The 19,411-nt window shown below is 42.4% G+C and overlaps 1 protein-coding gene across 4 annotated transcripts in view; it reads left to right on the top strand.

The window, feature by feature from the left end:
* The window catches only part of GLG1 (golgi glycoprotein 1), a 148,144-nt gene that overhangs the window by 127,579 nt on the left and 1,154 nt on the right, over nt 1–19,411 (top strand). For 3 of the 4 annotated variants that reach the window (XM_089902423.1, XM_089902424.1, XM_022583202.3), the window contains 12 exons: nt 1,662–1,724; nt 2,493–2,606; nt 3,446–3,534; nt 4,499–4,616; nt 5,805–5,897; nt 12,290–12,427; nt 13,798–13,921; nt 14,769–14,911; nt 15,104–15,205; nt 16,149–16,256; nt 18,021–18,141; nt 18,771–18,877. In XM_089902423.1, coding sequence (XP_089758549.1) covers nt 1,662–1,724; nt 2,493–2,606; nt 3,446–3,534; nt 4,499–4,616; nt 5,805–5,897; nt 12,290–12,427; nt 13,798–13,921; nt 14,769–14,911; nt 15,104–15,205; nt 16,149–16,256; nt 18,021–18,141; nt 18,771–18,877 — 1,320 coding nt within the window. The other variant, XM_089902425.1, reaches the window with a different exon arrangement.

Below are 19,411 nucleotides of genomic sequence, written 5' to 3'. Positions count from 1 at the left end.
ATTCTCATTGTCCTTGTGGGCTGATGAGGATGTTCTGGGGTGTGTAACTCTTTTTTTTTTTTTTTTTTTTTTTTTGTGGTGCGCGGGCCTCTCACTGTTGTGGCCTCTCCCGCTGCGGAGCACAGGCTCCGGACGCGCAGGCCCAGCGGCCATGGCTCACGGGCCCAGCCGCTCCACGGCATGTGGGATCTTCCTGGACCGGGGCACAAACCCATGTCCCCCGTATCGGCAGGTGGACTCTCAACCACTGCGCCACCAGGGAAGCCCCTGGGGTGTGTAACTCTTTAAAGGAAGATGTTATTTCAGCAGCTAATGCTGCACAGCAGTTACTCTGCTTGAAGGCAGTTAGCGTGTGTTCCCGAGAGGTAGCCATTTGTCATCTGGTTCGAGGACAGAATGATAGATGTCAGTTACTCCTGTTTTCATTTTGAACTGCTTAGCTTTGGAGAAAAATTCCAAAGGCTTTACATACTCTAATTTTATTTTTATTTTTTATTTTATTTTATTTTTTATTGGGGTAGAGTTGTTTATACTCTAATATTATTTTTAAATATTTTTTTCTCCCCACAGTTCTTACTTCTGTCTTCTCTCTTGCTCAAGCACAAGGGGAATCTGCCTCTAGAAAACTTGCCTTTCAAAATATAATGAAGGAGCGTTAGAGGAGTAGCGTAGAACTGCTGTTCTGTCTGTGCTGGGGCTATCTAACTGAAATACTGGAATAGTTTCCAAATGTACATATTGGACTATTTACGCATCAGATGATACTGATTCAGAGAAAGAAACTGCTCCTCCCCCACCCCTGGCTCTTTCTAAAGCAAAATTACTGATATTTTAGCTGGAGAGGGTGTGGAGACAAGGGAACCTTTTTGCACTGTTGGTGGGAATGTAAATTGATACAGCCACTATGGAGGTTCCTTAAAAAACTAAAAATAGAACTACCATACGACCCAGCAATCCCGCTACTGGGCATATACCCTGAGAAAACCATAATTCAAAAAGAGTCATGTACCAAAATGTTCATTGCGGCTCTATTTACAATAGCCAGGACATGGAAGCAACCTAAGTGTCCATCGACAGATGAATGGATAAAGAAGGTGTGGCACATATATACAATGGAATATTCCTCAGCCATAAAAAGAAATGAAATTGAGTTATTTGTAGTGAGGTGGATGGACCTAGAGTCTGTCCTACAGAGTAAAGTAAGTCAGAAAGAGAAAAACAAATACCGTATGCTAACACATATATATAGAATCTAAGGAAAAAACAAAAAAGGTCATGAAGAACCTAGGGGCAAGACGGGAATAAAGACACAGACCTACTAGAGAATGGACTTGAGGATGTGGGGAGGGGGAACGGTAAGCTGTGACAAAGTGAGAGAGTGGCATGGACATATATACACTACCAAATGTAAAATAGATAGCTAGTGGGAAGCAGCCGCATAGCACAGGGAGATCAGCTCAGTGCTTTGTGACCACCTAGAGGGGTAGGATAGGGAGGGTGGGAGGGAGGGAGACGCAAGAGGGAAGAGATATGGGAACATATGTATATGTATAACTGATAAACTTTGTTATAAAGCAGAAACTAACACACCATTGTAAAGCAATTATACTCCAATAAAGATGTTAAAAAAAAAGAATTACTGATATTTTAATCTTCTGCAGGATATTCAAATAGAAGCCTTGCTGATGAGAGCCTGCGAGCCCATAATTCAGAACTTTTGCCACGTAAGTGATGTCTAGAGGAACAAGGGTTAGAAACAGAACCAGTTTCACTGGGGCTCTGGCCCCCACATGTATTGAACTCATCTCTGTCTTCAGCTCACATTGCTCCTAAGTGATAACCAACTTTCACCAGTTAAAGTTGAAAATGTAAACATCAAGAGGGGCCACCATCCTGGGAAACTATTTGCTTACCCCTCGTAGGTAACCAGATCGTTGGTTAACAGCACTTGCTGAGATGCCGTCTGTAAGGAAAGAGGGGAGGGGGAAGCCCCATTTGTAGGGCTGAATTGCTTCTGATACATACAGCCGGGATTTGTTAACAATAATGTGGCTTCCCCTTCCAGCTCTCTCCTTGTACCTGATGTTGAGGGAATTCCGTTACTTTATTACTTTTAGTCACTTACTGAACTACCTAAATTGTGGGAGTGAAGCACACCCAGTAACCCTAAGGATCTGACAATCAGCAGACAATGTTAGATGTTATCCCTAAAGCCAGCTGCCGGCATCATATAAGGAAAAGTGTTAAGAGACCTGCATAGTACATGTTCTTGTTGGAGCTTCACGCAGGGAGGGCAACTTGCTGCGTAAATTTTATTCCCCTGAGTGTTGATCCTTTGTAATGTCTCAGACTTATTTTGACATAATTTGTGATGTGTCTTATTTGTAAAGGCTCTAGAATCAATCTCGTTTGCATTTTTTGTATGGGCTGGGGTGCAGGCTTTGTTCATTAATAGTTACAAATGAAGGGTAAATGTGCACTACCTTCCCCAGGATGTAGCAGATAACCAGATAGACTCTGGAGACTTGATGGAGTGTCTTATACAGAACAAACACCAGAAGGATATGAATGAGAAGTGCGCCATTGGAGTCACCCACTTCCAGCTGGTCAGTAACACCTGGCACATCCTTCTTGTCTTGATTGCTTGGATGGTTACTGAATCCCTTCCTCTTTCAGAACATTAGAGCACCTCTTCTGTGAAAAATCATTTTTTCCAAATATCTGTTCAGTGCAGCAGCCCAAATGTGTATCAGTACACTAGAATCTAAGCTTTTTTTTCTTTTAAATCATACTACCCAGGTCTGGCATTTGAATAAGAAGGTTAAACCATAGTCTTCGTAGTTACCACATGTCTAAAGGAAGTATTTCTGATAAAGCAAGCACTTCCTTCCTAGAAGGGTGAAATCCAGTCATCTATGTAAAATTGACCTCTTCTTGGGGCACCTAGCCTCCCTGACTGCCATCCCCAAAGGGTACTGAGGGCCTCTGGACTGTGGGCACTGGGAGACAGGGGAGAACAGACAAACCCTGCCCTTGTTGACTTGTTTACATTCTTGTGAAAGAAAGATGCAAAAGTACATTTACAAATAAATATATAGTTTCAGGTGAGCCTGTGAGGAAAAATAAAGCAGTGTAAGGCCTGCAGGGTGATGGAGAAAAGGGACTTGAGAAGGAGGTATTTGAATAGAAGCGTCAAGAAAAGTGAGGGAGCAAACCATGGGAAGATCTGGGGGAAGAGTCACAGCCTGTGTGTGACTGGAAGCTGGTGTGCGCGGAGCAAAAGATGCCGTGGGCAGCTTAGCAGGTCATGAAGTCTGAAGAGACAGAGTTGTGCAGGCCTGAAAAGCTAGCCGCTGCAAACGGTATATGAATACACTTACACCCAGCGCTGCTGCTGAGACCTCGTCACAGAGCTTCTGATTTTCTTTTTCATCATCCTTTTTAGGTGCAGATGAAGGATTTTCGGTTCTCTTACAAGTTTAAAATGGCCTGCAAGGAGGACGTGTTGAAACTTTGTCCCAACATAAAGAAGAAGTATGTAGCTTTTAATTGATTCGTTCTGCTTCCCTAAAGTCCCTCTTAGCTACTGAATGAGTATCCAAGATGTCAGGTGACCTGCTGCTCTCTGACAGGATTAGCCCTGCAGGCCTCCTACACCCTCCTTTGGTAGTATGGCCAAACACTTGGATTGTCTAGTCATATCCTCTTTATAGCAGCCTGGAGCCACACCTGGTGGTGGTAGTTCTGATATGGAGAGCCTATGTCCTAAAGGAGCATTTTTAATTTTTCTAGGTTCAGGCTATCTAACTGATGAAGCACATACAGATTGTGTACTTAGAGGAGCACGTTGCAGTGTGAATAAGATGTTAACCGATATCCTCCAAACGTCATTCCATTGTGTCATCTCTTCAGGGAAGCAGCAGAGGCTTTCACTGAGTTAGAGATGTAGTAAAGAAACAAAAACTGTATTCATTTAAGAATTAGGTGTTAATAAGGAGAGTGATGAGCTTTTATAGCATGGCTGCCCAGATTCTTCCATGCTGCTCTTTGCAAAGGTGCATTTCTAGAACACAGTTCCCCTCATAGAAACCAAGTTCCCGTGTTTGCTTAGATTTCTGTACTTTTCAGGACTGATTTTCTCAGTATATCAAAGACACTGTCCAGAGTTAAGAGTAGAGTAGCATTCCTCTCTGGTCACATGTTTTCATCAAAACAAGTGTTAAACTGTCCTTGCACACATGTTCCCTCTCTGGCCTCCCCACCAGCCAGGAATGTTGTCAGCATTTGAGCTGTGGCCCAACTTTTATGACATATACAGACAAATTGCTGCTTTTAGCTCTCTGAAAACACAGTGAGACTTACAGGAAAGGCATTCAAAAACATGGTAAAGGGGTTCCTGGGTTCTGGGGGGATGGTGTGGCCCCTGCCCCAGCCCAGTTCTCGGCCATCTGCCTTTGTGTGGCTCCAGCCAGTCTCAGGCCTCTTCTTTCCTTGGCAGGGTGGACGTGGTGATCTGCCTAAGCACCACCGTGCGCAACGACACTCTCCAGGAAGCCAAGGAACACAGGGTGTCCCTGAAGTGCCGCAAGCAGCTGCGGGTGGAGGAGCTGGAGATGGTAACGCTGCAGAGCACAACCTCTGGTCCAGAAACCACAGGGCAGGGCTTAGAGAGTTAGGTGAAGGGTGAGGGCAAACTGAAAGATTTCAGCCACAAGCGTGATGGTTAAGACTTGGAGCTGCGTGCTAAAATTTTACCATAGGACAGCTTCTTGTTTCCCATTTTTTCAATGTTAAAGTATTTTTTACCACACATAACTGGAAGTCCAGCTGTAAGACAGACTGTAAGCATGTGATGTAGTCATTGCATCAATAATGTCCTCGAGGATCGAGGGTCTCTCCCTCTCCAGTCTGCTGCCTTGGACACCAGCTTCATTGTTAAGGCTGATTTCCCTCATGGCCGCACAATGGCTGCCTGCAGCACCTGGGCCACCTGTTGCAATATTCATCTCCAGCGGAAAAATAGAAACAAGAGAAAACTGCCCCCAGCCCAAAATAAAGGTCCTTCTCCTCAATTTGATTGTGTCAGTTTGAGATCTGTGCCCCATCCCCCATCAGGGGATGCACTCACTGATGAGCTTACTGATAATCAAGGGGAGGTGGATGCTGGGAAGCCACCCACAGTGTGCAGTATGAGAGGACACTACTTTTCACTTTACTTTTGAAGATAAGCCTAAGCCACATAAGGCAGCTAAAAATATATTTTAATATGTTTTGTACACCAGAAACTAGTAATGGACACCAGGTATTATTAATATCCCCAAAGTTGCAGTACGAGATTTTCACATACAGAGGTAGTGATTCTGTGGTAATTATGTTTAAGTGGAACTGGCCTAAACATACTTCTATAATAGGAACTTTGGGTCCTCAGATTTGAACCTGGCTCTTTCAGTAAAATAATAATAATAATAAAAGTAGAGTCCTACATCTGTATAATGGTTTTAGCTTTCAAAGTGGTTTCCACATCATACCATCTTATTTCATCGCACAGCAGTCCTGTGAAGGGGCCAGAGTAGATGGTAGCATTTCATTTTGCAAACAAAGGCCAAGGCCTTGTAGCTAGGTAGTGGCAGAACTGAAACTCAATCCTACTTCTCCGTTTACTGCAGTGACCACACTGCTGCCACTTAGCTGTGTAGAACTTATGGCCACCAGACAAGATCCAATCAACAAATAAATATGTAGAACATTTGATCTCTCCAGCTTAGAGTAAGCTCACTTTTCCATGCTGGTTCCCCCTCATACAGACAGAGGACATCCGTCTGGAACCAGATCTGTATGAAGCCTGCAAGAGTGACATCAAGAACCACTGTTCCACTGTGCAATATGGCAATGCTCAGGTAACTTTCTGTTTTTATTTTTTAATTGTAAAGGTAACGTGAAGGTACCTTTTTAATAATTAATTCTGTGCTGGTGAGATAGGCCCCATCACATCCTATCCAGCCTGATCATCCCTTCTTAAGCTACGCCAGGCTGCTTTTCCCAAACAGACTGCTTTTGCTCACCTTCATTCCTCTTTGTCACCTATTCATTCTCTTCCCTCTTTCAAGTTACCTTTTCCTCCCCCACCTTGTCTGCCTAGTAAACTCCTAATTATCCTTCAAATGCCTCCTCCTCTCTATAGCTTTCCCAACACTCTGCACCTCCAAAATTAATTATTCCCTCATATGATCCCATTCCACAGAAGTTCTTAACTAGAGGTCACATAAGAACCATCATGAGAGGTTTTCTTTCCCTAATTCACAGAACAGGGCCCCTACCCAGAATCATCAGGAATGAAATGCAGTCAAGTGGTTTTTTGTTTTTGTTTTTAATATTCTTACATTGACTCATCTACCTCTTCTAGTTCAGGGCATTGCCAGGTACTTTAGCCTTTGAGATAATGGCTTCGTTGTCTTCTAGTATCTGCTGTTGGTGATGCAAAGTCTGATGTCAATCTGATTCTCATTTCTGTGTAGTTAATCTACTTCTGAGTTTTCTCTTTACTTTAAGGATCTGTAATTTCACTGTGATATAATTAGATATGGTTTTTGTTTTCATTATCCTGGTTAGCTCATTCAGTCCCAGAATTCATGTCTTACTTCAGTTCTAGGAAATTCTCAAACCTTTCAAATACTGCCTTCCTTTTCCTTCCTTCTGGAACTCCTGTTAGACATTTGGAGCATCTGAATCTGTCCTCCATGTCTCTCAATTTTTCTTTTATGCTTTTCATTTCTTCATCTCTCTGTACTACACTGAGGTAATTTTTCAGTTCTGTTTCCCAGCTTCATAATTTATCCTTTAGCACTTTCTATCCTGCTCTTTAGAGAGACTACCAGTTGGGTTTTATTTTTCATTTCTTTTTTTTTTCTCATATAGTGTATGCATTTTATTAGAGGGCATTCGCAATTCCTTCCACCCATCCCTTGTGACATTGCTATTATTCATTTTTTATGCATATGCTATGATCACCCAGTACATTGTTATTAGGCAGTTATCAGATCAATTAAGAATAAGAAAAATAAATCTTATTTTTTTCACTTTTTTCCTTCTCTAATGCTCTTCCTTGCTTTATGTAGATCCAAGGTTTTGACCTATATATTTTCCCGTCTGCCCAAAGAACTTTTTTAACATTTTTTTTACAAAGTGCATGTATGGGCAATGAATTCCCTGTTTTTGTTTGTGTGAGAAAGTCTATCTTCTCTTCATTTTTTTTTTTTTTTTGCCGTACGCAGGCCTCTCACTGTTGTGGCCTCTCCCGTTGCAGAGCACAGGCTCCGGACGCGCAGGCTCGGCGGCCATGGCTCACGGGCCTAGCCGCTCCGTGGCATGTGGGATCTTCCCGGACCAGGGCACGAACCCATGTCCCCTGCATCAGCAGGCAGACTCTCAACCACTGCGCCACCAGGGAAGCCCCTCTTCTCTTCATTTTTGAACAGTTTTGCTGGATATAGAATTCTAGGTTGCTGGATATAGAATTCTGGGTTGCTGGATTTTTTTTTCTTTCAATACTTTAAATATTTCACTTCACACTGTTTTCTGCATAGTTTCTGATGAGAGGTCCACTGTAATTCTTGCATCTGTATATGAGTTTCATAGAGCTGCCAAATTACCACAAACTGGGTGCCTTAAAACAAATTTATTATTTCACAGTTCTGGAGGCCTGAAGTCTGAAATCAAGGTGTTGGCAAGACTGCTTTCTTTCCTAAGGCTCTAGGGCGGAATGCTTCCTTCCTTTTTCCATCTTCTGGTGGTTCCAGTCCTTGACTTGGGGTTGCGTGATTCCAGTCTCTGCCTCCATCTTCTCATGACCTTCTCCTCTGTGTCTCTCCTTTGTGTATTATGTACATTTTCTTATTCTTATAAACTTATAAAGACATTTACATTAGATTTAGGGCCCATCCAGATAACTCAGGATGATCTCATTTTGAGATTCCTCACTTAATTACTTTTGCAAAGAATTTTTGTCCCAAATATTCACATTCACAACTATGGGTTTAGGACTTATACATATCTTTTGGGGAACCAAAATTCAATCTACTAAAATCTCTTTCTCTATAGATAAGGTGTTTTTCCCCTCATATTATCATTTATTTAGGTTTTCTTATTGGTTTATATCTGCAATGATTTTTAGTTCCTGGTGTACAGTTTTTCTACATCTTTTGTCAGATTTATCCCTATGTACTTTATATTTTCTGATGCTGTTTTATCTTGTAGTTGATTTCTAATCTCACAGTGTTGTGGTCAGAAAAGATGCTTGATATGATTTCAGTTTTCTTAAATTTACTGAGGCTTGCTTTATGGCCCAGTATGTGGTCTATCCTGAAGAATGTTCCATGCGCACTTGAAAAGAATGTGCATTCTGCTCCTTTTGGATGGAATGCTCTATAAATAAAAGTTAAGTCCATCTGGTCTAATGTGTCATTTAAGGCCTATGTTTCCTTATTGATTTTCTGTCTGTCCATTGACGTTAAGTGCAGTGTTAAAGTCCCCCACTATTACTGTGTTACTGATGATTTGTTCTTTTAAGGCTGTTAGCATTTGCCTTATAGATTGAGGTACTCCTATGTTGGGTGCATATATATTTACAATTGTTATATCTTCTTGTAGTGACCCCTTGATCATCACGTAGTGTCCTTCTTTGTCTCTTGTAATAGTCTTTAAAGTCTATTTTGTCTCATATGATTATTGCTACTCCAGCTTTCTTTTGATTTCCATTTGCATGGAGTACCTTTTTCCATACCCTCACTTTCAGTCTGTTTGTGTCCCTAGATCTGAAGTGGGCCTCTTATAGATGGCATATATATATGGGTCTTGTTTTTGTATCCATTCAGCCAGTCTGTGTCCTTTGGTTGGAGCATTTAATCCATTTACATTTAAGGTAATTACCTATATGTATGTTCTTATTGCCATTTTGTTAATTGTTTTGGATTAGTTTTTGTAGGTCTTTTTGCTTCCCTTCCTCTTTTGTTCTCTTCTCGTGATTCGATGACTGTCTTTAGTGTTGTGTTTGGATTCCTTTTTCTTCTTTGTGTGTGTATCTATTGTAGATTTTTGGTTTGTGGTTACCATGAGGTTTTGATATAGCAGTCTGTATATATACACAAGATTGTTTTAAGTTGCTGGTCTCTTAATTTCCAATGCATTTCCAATATCCTGCATTTGTACTCTCCTCTTCTCACGACTGCTGGTTTTGATACCATATTTGTGGATGATTTCCTACCTTTACTGTATGTTTGCCTTTCCTGGTGAGCTTTCCCATTCATATTTTCCTTGTTTCTAGTTGTGGCCTTTTCTTTTCTGTCTAGAGAAGTTCCTTTAGCATTTGTTGTAAAACTGGTTTGGTGGTGAATTCTCTTAACTTTTGCTTATCCGGAAAGCTTTTGATTTCTCCATCAAATCTGAACGAGAGCCTTGTTGGGTAGAGTATTCTTGGTTGTATGTTTTTCCTTTTCATCACTTTAAATATATCAAGCCAGTCTCTTCTGGCCTGCAGAGTTTCTGCTGAAAAATCAGCTGATAACCTTATGGGAATTCCCTTGTATGTTATTTGTTGCTTTTCCCTTCTTGCTTTTAATATTTCCTGCTTGTCTTTAATTTTTGTCAGTTTGATTAATATGTGTCTCAGTGTGTTCCTCCTTGGGTTTATCCTGCCTGGAATTCTCTGCATTTCTTGGACTTGGGTGACTGTTTCCTTTCCCATGTTAGGGAAGTTTTCAGCTATCATCTCTTCAAATATTTTCTCAGGCCCTTTCTCTCTTCTCCTTCTGGGACCCCTATAATGCAAATGTTGTTACGTTTAACATTGTCCCAGAGGTCTCTTAAACTCTCCTCACTTCTTTTCATTCTTTTTTATTTTTTTAATTCTGTTCTGCAGCAGTGATTTCCACCATTCTGTCTTCCAGCTCACTTATCCGTTCTTCTGCCTTGTTTATTCTGCTATTGATTCCTTCTGGTGTATTTTCATTCCAGTTATTGTATTGTTCGTCTCTGCTTGTTTCTTCTTTATATCTTCTAGCTCTTTGTTAAACATTTCTTGTATCTCCTCAGTCTGTAACTCCATTGTTTTTCCAAGATCTTGGATCATCTTTACTATCATTACTCTGAATGTTCTTTTCAGGTAGATTGCCTAGCTCCACGTTACTTAGTTGTTTTTCTGGGGTCTTATCTTTTTTCCTTCGTCTGGAACATATTCCTCTGCCATCTCATTTTGTCAGACTTTCTGTGTTTGTGGTCCCACTGGCTTCAGGATTGTAGTTCCTCTTGCTTCTGGCTTCTGCCTCCTGGTGGGTGAGGCTGGTCTAAGAGGCTTGTGCAGGTTTCCTGGTGAGCAGGGCTGTGTCAGTGGGGTGTGTTTAGAGGCGGCTGTGGGCTCAGGAAGACTTTAAGCAGCCTGTCTGTTGATGGGTGGGGCTGTGTTCCTGCCCCATTGGTTGTTTGGCCTGAGGTGTCCCAGCACTGGAGCCTAAGGGCTGTTGGGTGGGGGCCATGTCTTGGTGTCAAAATGGTGGCCTCCGGGACAGCTCACGCCAATGAGTACTCCTCAGTACCTCTGCCACCAATGTCCTTGTCCCTGCAGTGAGCCACAGCTACCCCCTGCCTCTCTAGGAGACCCTCCAAGTCCAGCAATGAAGTCACTGCTTTTCCCCCTGGGTCCTAGTACACACAAGACCTTGTGTGAGCCCTCCAAGAGTGGAGTTTCTGTTTCCCCCAGTCCCGTGGCGTTCCTGGAATCAAGCCCTGCTGGCCTTCAAAGCCAAATGCTCTGCGTGCTCCTCCTCCTGATGCCAGACCCCCCAGTCTGGGGAGCCTGAGGTGGGGCTCAGAACTCTCACTCCTATGGGAGAACCTCTGCGATATACTTATTTTCCAGTTTGTGGGTCGCCCACCCAGTGGGTATAGGATTTGATTGTATCATTAATGCGCCCCTCCTACCATCTCACTGTGGCCTGTCTTTTTTGGTAGGTTCCAGTCTTTTTTGATGGTTGTTCAGCAGTTAGTTGTGATTTTGGTGTTTTTGCGAGTGGAGGTGAGCTCAGGTCCTACTACTCCACCGTCTTGTCCCCTTCACTTATTTTTCATTTGTAACATCTCTAATTGGTTCTTCTCATAACTACCTGTTCTTGATTCTTATTTACTGTTTTCTTCTCTGTTGTTCTGAAGATATTCGATACACGTTTGATTGCTCTGTTGCCTTTCCCCCTCAGTTCTGAGGCCTTGATTTATTTTGTTTATCATCTTTCTTACAGTATCAGTGTCCCTTACCTGCAGTTGACCCTTGAACAGCATGGGGTTAGGAGTGCTGCACGTCCACATAGTTAAAAACCTGTGTATAGTGTCAGCCCTCCATATATGTTGGGCCCTCCCTATCTAAGTTCCACATCCACAGATTCAACCAGTCACAGATCATGTAGTACTGTAGTGTTTACTATTGAAAAAAATTCTCATATAAGTGGACCTGCGTAGTTCAAACCCTTGTCATTGAAGGGTCAACTATATTTGGTGATTCTTGGTTGTGCCTTGAGGATTTCATAGAAGTCTCATGACTACATGCTACAGCCCTAGCTACTGCAGCTTCCCATCTGCTTTCTTTCTTTATCTTTTTTTTATAGTAGCTAAAAGTTTGTTGTAGGGAAGGGGAGGTTTTAGGATGCACCTAATTCACTCTCTTAAAATCTATCCCATGGCACTTTATTCTTTTATGTTAAGTCACTCATCTTTTTTATTGTAGTTGTTTGTTTATATAACTTTGCCCTGTGAGACTGTATAGTCTTCAAAGGTAAGGATTGAGTCTCATTCATAGCTGGCATCTAATGCTCTGTTCTCATGTGGTAAATGGTGAGTTGAACTGAACTTCCTGGCTTGTGCTTGCTGTCGAGTCAGGGTTATTGCTCCAGGGAAAGGCAGAGAGCCTGATGTATGCTCCAAAAGGGATCTTGACAAGGAATAGCCCTGGAAGGAAGAAGAAACCAGGAATCTTGAGAGGGTTTCCTTCCCCTTAGACTCCAGTACAACCTGCTCTTTATCCATAATTTTTATACATTTGGTTTGCTATTAGCCCTGGGGTTGTAAATCTATAAATATAATTCTCCTTTGTGAGGAAATCCTGATTCCTATTACCTAGGAATTAGAAATGAAAGGTACCTGTATAGAAAAGTGAGGAACGTACTAAGAACTTAACGCTTCAGTCAGAGAACATGGATTATCAATACCTGAAACACCTCTTAACTTGCCCGTAACTGTTACGCCCTAGATCATTGAATGTCTGAAAGAAAACAAGAAGCAGCTGAGCACCCGTTGCCACCAGAAAGTCTTTAAGCTGCAGGAGACAGAGATGATGGACCCAGAACTAGACTACACACTCATGAGAGTCTGCAAGCAGATGATAAAGGTAAGGGGCCCAAAACCAAGGGTTGAGCACAGCGTAAGTCAACGTAACAAAAACACAGACTTCTTTAGATTTCAGAGAAAATTCATATAATCTCTCGATGTCAACCTGTTTTATACAGCTACGGCTGTGGTTCTCGAAGTCTGGTCCCTAGACCTGCAGCGTCAGCACCACCTCGGAACTTACAAAGTCTCAGGCCCCACCCCGGTCTCTGAGTCAAGCTCCGGGAGTGGCGCCCTCTGTTTTCACAAGCCCCCGGGGGTTCCAATGAAGCTCAAGTTTCAGAACCACTAAGCTAAGGTAGCTAACCTCACTTTGACCTCAGGAAGAAGTAAATGGATGTCCTTTAAATATGTGATTGGTTTTGAGCACGGTTGGTGGTAGGTATACTGAGGAAGCCACCATCAAATGTCCTGATCATCCATCTATCACCATCAAAGGCTTTTTTTGTTCTACAGGTTGTTTTGCTTCATTTACTTCTCCAATAAATGCCCCCTGCAGCAGGGCTGACTGGAGAACCTGGATGTCAGTTCCTTTATTTGTCCACACGTACAAAGAGATTAAACTTAAAGTGCTAACCCCTTATTTCAGCTTCCCTTTAAAATAAAATGATACTCCTCACCCTATCAATAAACTCCAAAGAGAACTGTGAAAGTTAGAAGTCTCTTTAGCTGGGTCTGGAAGAGTTGAGTCCTCTGTAAAAGTGGAAATGTCAGGCTCTGATTTGAGGGAGGTTTGTAAGATTTTGATGACTTCTATAAAAGTCAGTCAGCAATCCATGTCCCCATATTAAGATAACAGTGGACTATAATTAATAGACTGTGGACTAGCAGATAGAGATGGAGTTTATCACTAGTCCAAAATGAATCTCTGACTTCAAGGACACTAACAAGTGTACAGGGGCTGGCTCCGCAGGATTTGGTAGGATTATAGCCCCTCTGGTTAAAGGGGTGAACCAGATAGGTCCTTCCCCCACATCCCTATTCACACTGGTTGCTGGGTAATTCCTAAATTTCCCATTGGGATTGGGTAGATGTGGCTTGAGGGCTACATGGTCACCTGGTACAATGTTACGTTCATGCATAAACAGTATGTAAGCTTATGAGAGGCCGTATAATGTAGCATAGCCGTGTAAGTAGGGAATGCATCCTATCCAAAATAGGAAACAGGTAGTAGAAAGAAATGTGAGAAATATAGTAGAGAATAGATGAAGGGGAACTTGAGGCTGGGTGATTATTCAGGCTTACCATTTCTCGTCCCAAGTGATGCCTTTAGGTTCTGTCATAAGCTCCCCAAAAGATGTAAGAGTGATAAATATGGTGTTAATTGCCATATTTGGGTAACTACTTCTATAAAACTTTGTTTCTTTGCAGAGATTCTGTCCAGAAGCGGATTCCAAAACGATGTTGCAATGCTTGAAGCAAAATAAGAACAGTGAATTGATGGATCCCAAATGCAAACAGATGATAACCAAGCGCCAGATCACCCAGAACACTGGTAACATTTTGGCGTGGCTTTCCTGGTCCTGCTGGGTATGGCTTGAAAGGAATTGAGTGGGCATGTACTTGCCTAATTAAACTAAAGGTGCTTTGTTGCTCCTGAATGTTAAGGAAAGAGCCTGGATGTGATGAGCAAAGTGACGTACTTCTTCCTTGAAGGGCTTCTAGAAGAACAGAATGAAAGTCATGGGAAAGAGGAGGCTGAAAACATAGGAAACTTGCCTTTGAAGGGTGTACAAAACGAATTAGGGCTAAAATTCATTGAAAAGTCTAGAAATTTAGTAAAACTTCACGCATGTGGCAGGAGAATATATGGGTAATCTGTTTTAGAACAGAGAAATTTAAGCTCTGAGTTGCAAGGCCTTGTAACTTAGTGGTCAAGTTGAGTTGGATATTCTGTTCTCAGAATTTTCAAAAATATGTATCATAGGGAAGGTTGCTGATGTCTGCTAGCTTTTTGTGAGGACTGCTTAGAACGTTGGCCTCAATAGATCCTGCAGAGCTGCTGCGGAGTACATTTCCTGGGGGTCTCCACGTCTGCTCTTCCACCACAGTATATTGTTGATTTAAAACAGTGTGTTGGGGGAGTTCCCTGGTGGCCTAGTTAGGATTCTGGGCTTTCACTGCCATGGCCCGGGTTCAATCCCACAAGCCGCAGGACATGGCCAAAAATAAAATAAAATAAAACAGTGTAGTGAGAGCTCAGTAAACATTTACCGAATAAACAAATCAGTGGTTTATTAGTGGTCGTTGACATAATATGCCCCCTTTGGGTAAGTGGATCTCAAAACATTTGTGAATCCTGGTGGAGTGTTTTATCATGTGCTTATTACTTTCTGCTCTAGATTACCGCTTAAACCCTGTGCTAAGGAAAGCCTGTAAAGCTGACATTCCTAAATTCTGTCATGGTATCCTGACTAAGGCCAAGGATGATTCGGAGTTAGAAGGTCAAGTCATCTCTTGCCTCAAGTTGAGATATGCTGACCAGGTAAACTGCCCTGGGCTTTCCACAGAGGTGTACTTATGGAACCTCCACTAGTCCTGGCAGTTTTTTCTTTGGAGGTCCGTAGCTTGCTGCTACTTTCCCCAAGACCTTTTTGCACACCTTCCCCAAGCCAGGGCCCAGATAAAAAGCTGACGTGTTCTAATAGGCTGACATACTCTCCCTTGTCACATGTAGCGCCTCTCTTCAGACTGTGAAGACCAGATCCGGATTATTATCCAGGAGTCTGCTCTAGATTACCGACTCGATCCTCAGCTCCAGCTACACTGCTCGGATGAGGTAGGATTTGGGGACAAAACTGGTTGTGAACAGAGCTGGTCAGAGAAGTTTTTACTGGAGAAAAGTTCTTTACTCTGTTTCCCTTCAGCCCTGAATCCAGGGCTCTTCTAGGCTCTCCACTGTCTGAGTTCCTGGTTCTGTGTAACACTGAATTTGGTTTGTCCTTAGTCCTATCACTATTCAGTTTTGATTCCATATTTCTCTATTGAACAGCGTTTTTTTTTTTTATTATATCTGTCTACATCTAGTTTGTTCTTCCCTCTCCTTATTCTGATGTTCAACGCAGAATACTCCCAACACTTGCCAGAAGGATAAAAGTGCTCCTGTAATGCCTCTAACGAAGTGCCAGTTCTTGGATATTACTTGACTTTCTAGCTAGAAAAGGTCATGTAGTGAACCTTATTCAACATATGTCCATTTTATGGGAACATAGCTAAAGATATTTCAAAAAAGCTTACTCACAAAGCTGTCCAAAGAAGGTTAAATTTTTAACTGTGCTGCAGGCTATGTGTCAGGACCCCTGTGTGTGTGTGTGTGTGTGTGTGTGTGTGTGTGTTTCCAAGTTGTGTAGCTGGGTTGACTCTGAACCTCTGTCAATGTCAAGCATTTGCTTTTAGGATTTTACTTGGCTGTATGACCTTCCTCTTGAGGAATCAGAGAGTAGCCTTCTTTGTGACCAGCCCTGGGACAGTCTGACTCAGGTCTTGGGGTTGACAGCATGAAGATACATGTATTGACTGTTTTTCAATTCTGTGCCAGTCCTTGTGAAGGAGAACAGAGCCTGGCATCCCATATGGGAGGGCGGGGAGTGAAATCCACCAGGAATCCGTTTGAGAAGAGCCCCGGGCACATGTGTGGGAGGAATTCCAATCGACATGCTTCAGAGACCAAGGTGTCTCGTGAGAGTAGGGGTTCCCTTGTTTTTTGTGTGTGTCCTGAACAGATTGCCAGTCTATGTGCCGAAGAAGCAGCAGCCCAGGAGCAGACAGGTCAAGTAGAGGAGTGCCTCAAAGTTAACCTGCTCAAAATCAAAACAGAAATGTGTAAAAAGGTAACTACCATCAGTCACCATTTTCTCTCACTTGCTTTTCTCTGCTCTTCTTCCTCTTAAAGCTATAGTCTGTACATCTTACTGATCAAATCTAAACCTTCCTTCCCAGAATTCTATCTTGTTCCCTCTTACCAAACTAATTTGCCTTTTGACCATTAATTGTCTGTAACTTAAATAGTCTTTCACATGTACTAATTACTCGAGAATATGTCTCATCCCCATGACTAGACCATTGTTTAAGGTTATTGTTTAAGTGCTATGCCAAAGTAAAATGTCAATTCCAATATATCAGTAAGCGTACTGCATTTGTAAAAGTCAGTGAAACTACAAATTCAGTTCATTTTAGAAACATCACATAAAAACAAATTTATCAAAATATGATAGCTGGACTTCTCTGGTGATGCAGTGGTTAAGAATCATGCCAGTGCAGGGGACACAGGTTCGAGCCCTGGTCTGGGAAGATCCCACATGCTGTGGAGCAACTAAGCCTGTGTGCCACAACTACTGAGCCTGCGCTCTAGAGCCTGTGAGCCACAACTACTGAGCCTGCCCTCTAGAGCCCACAAGCCACAACTGCTGAGCCTGTGTGCCACAACTACTGAAGCCCACGCGCCTAGAGCCCATGCTCTGCAACGAGAGAAGCCACCACAATGAGAAGCCCACACACCGCAACAAAGAGTAGCCCCCACTCACCACAACTAGAGAAAGCCCACGTGCAGCAACGAAGACCCAACGCAGCCAAAAATTAATTAATTAATTTAAAAAAAAAGATAGCTAAGCATGCATTATCTTACAAAATTGAAAGTGAAATAATGTATTTGATCTTTTTTAAAAAACTTAATCTCTTTTTGGAAAAGTGTTTCCGTGATATTACTGAGTCACCGTGAATACTGTGGGCAGATATTTTCACCTGCTAAAAATGTTTCTAATTCCACATGGTCTGAGGAGTGGCAGAAGTTGGCTAAAGGCTAAATCCAGATATTTTCCTTTGAATACTTTTTCATCAAATTATCCCATTTAACTTCAAGGAGGACTTTTTGAACAACATTTCAGGGTTTTTTTTGTTTTTGTTTGTTTGTTTTATTGTTTTACAGTCTGTGAAGCACAAAGTAATTTTTACTTAAGAAAGCAATTTTTGACTGTCTTTACCTGCTATAATTTCATCATGTATAAATGGAGAGTCTGCAGAGTTGATTTCAGTTCTATCATGTTTATATTCCTGTTGTTCAGAACATCTTTAAACTCAAATAAGAATTATTCTTGCAGTAGAAGTTGTGCTCTGTCAGTTCTTTCTTTCCTTTTGAGGATAATGGAAGTAAAATGAAACATTTTGCAAATGCACCTTTCTGTTTGGGAATTTTAATGTAGCTTATTACTCTGATTTTCAATTTTCACATTTTCAGACATATAAAGTAACAAAATAACTGCATTAAATCAGTATATACACTAACACTTAGTATTTAATAATATAGCATACCAAAGTGCCCAAAACCCAATTCTGATCTTAAACTTGCCTCGCTTTGCTTATTAGCAAACAGCTCTGCATACACTAGGTCCCCAAATTGTATTTACTGAATTAAATTGGATGCTAACCGTCTGTGTTCTTTGCATTGCATCATCACCACGTTGCCACCTATCTCAGAGTAGCCTCTGTTGGCTTAATCGTCCCTCCTTGACTTTTTTGTTTGTATGTAAAGTATTTACAGACAACAGATCTGATGTATTTCCTCTATAAAAGCTCTCTCTATGATCTTCCCTTCTTAGGAAGTGTTAAACATGCTGAAGGAAAGCAAAGCAGACATCTTTGTGGACCCAGTTCTTCATACAGCTTGTGCCCTGGACATTAAACACCACTGTGCAGCCATCACCCCCGGCCGAGGGCGTCGTAAGTCACGGTGTTCACTCTGACCCTGTCTGAACTATCTTGGGAGGAGCAAAAACTCCCTCTGAGACATCAGTTCCAGCTACTCTGTTCTGTAGCTGCAGCTCAACCATAGACAGCATCCACTGGGGGCCTGGTTGATGCCTTTGTGGCAAAGTGAGTTTAGGAGTAATCCTGCTGCAGGTTTGAACTGATAGAGCCATGACCCGAGGTAAAGATTTGATGACAAGAGGAAGTTGAGTTATTTATCAGGGAGACAAAAGTTAAGCTATCATCATGGCCCTCTTCCCTGCCCTGTCCAACCTTGAACAGCTTCATCAGCTTCCCCGGTGGCCACAGTGGGCTCAGCAGACAGGTTCTGTGTGAGGTGGAACCTGGGCAGGTATATGGTGGTTTCTGAGCCATGTGTGTCCAATGAATAAAATGAGAGAGGTTTTAAGAGAGACTCTGGACAGCCAACCTTAAATATTCTTCTCCATGGTAGATCTTGGGTTAAGTGTCCTTGAAGGGATTTAACTTTGTATAGCCTCCAGATCTGAATTCTCTGGTGGTTAGGTACCCTTCTCCCCGTCCTTACCGAAATTTCTGTTCTGTACAGCTTCAGACGCTTCTTATCCCTTTCCATTGCACAGAAATGTCCTGCCTTATGGAGGCCCTGGAGGATAAGCGGGTGCGGTTACAACCTGAGTGCAAAAAACGCCTCAATGACCGGATTGAAATGTGGAGTTACGCAGCAAAGGTAATGACCACAAGAATCACCTGATGTGGCGTCTCCTCTCTCAGTTTCCCAGGTCTCTTTGAGATACTTCACTGGCCTCCTTGTCCTTGTTGTGAGACTGGCAGCAGGTTTATTTGAAAAAATCTCCCAGTGCACCATAAGACGCCTGGGCTCTGTGAGCCTGGAGCCATCATCTCCAGATAGCACAGCAGAGACATTAATTAGCCCCTTCTTTCGTCACTGGTTTCCGCCTTTGAGCCGCCAAGCGTTGCTTCACAGTGACTCCACTGCTAGTTTTTTGTTGGCAGATGTTGGTGCTTAAATCAGATTAATCTGGAGCCTCCTTGCTCTGTTCTGAGTACATGGATGAGCATAGAAGCAGCCCAGACCTCTCTGGGCTGGACCCTTTTCAGCACCCAGGCTAAGTTGAGACTCAACAGAACAGGTCCATGTGCACCTGGGGAGCCTTTTGGTCCTGATTCTGCTATAGTAGCCTACCATAGAGGTCCACTGGAGAAAGCACTGAGGAAAACTGAGGATGAAAACTGGTTAGAC

Source organism: Delphinapterus leucas, chromosome 20, assembly GCF_059928025.1.
Source record: "Delphinapterus leucas isolate spDelLeu-1000000601 "Yukka" chromosome 20, BTC_Dleu_Yukka2, whole genome shotgun sequence".
Classification (NCBI taxonomy): domain Eukaryota; kingdom Metazoa; phylum Chordata; class Mammalia; order Artiodactyla; family Monodontidae; genus Delphinapterus; species Delphinapterus leucas.
This window is presented reverse-complemented; position numbering and strand designations above follow the sequence as displayed.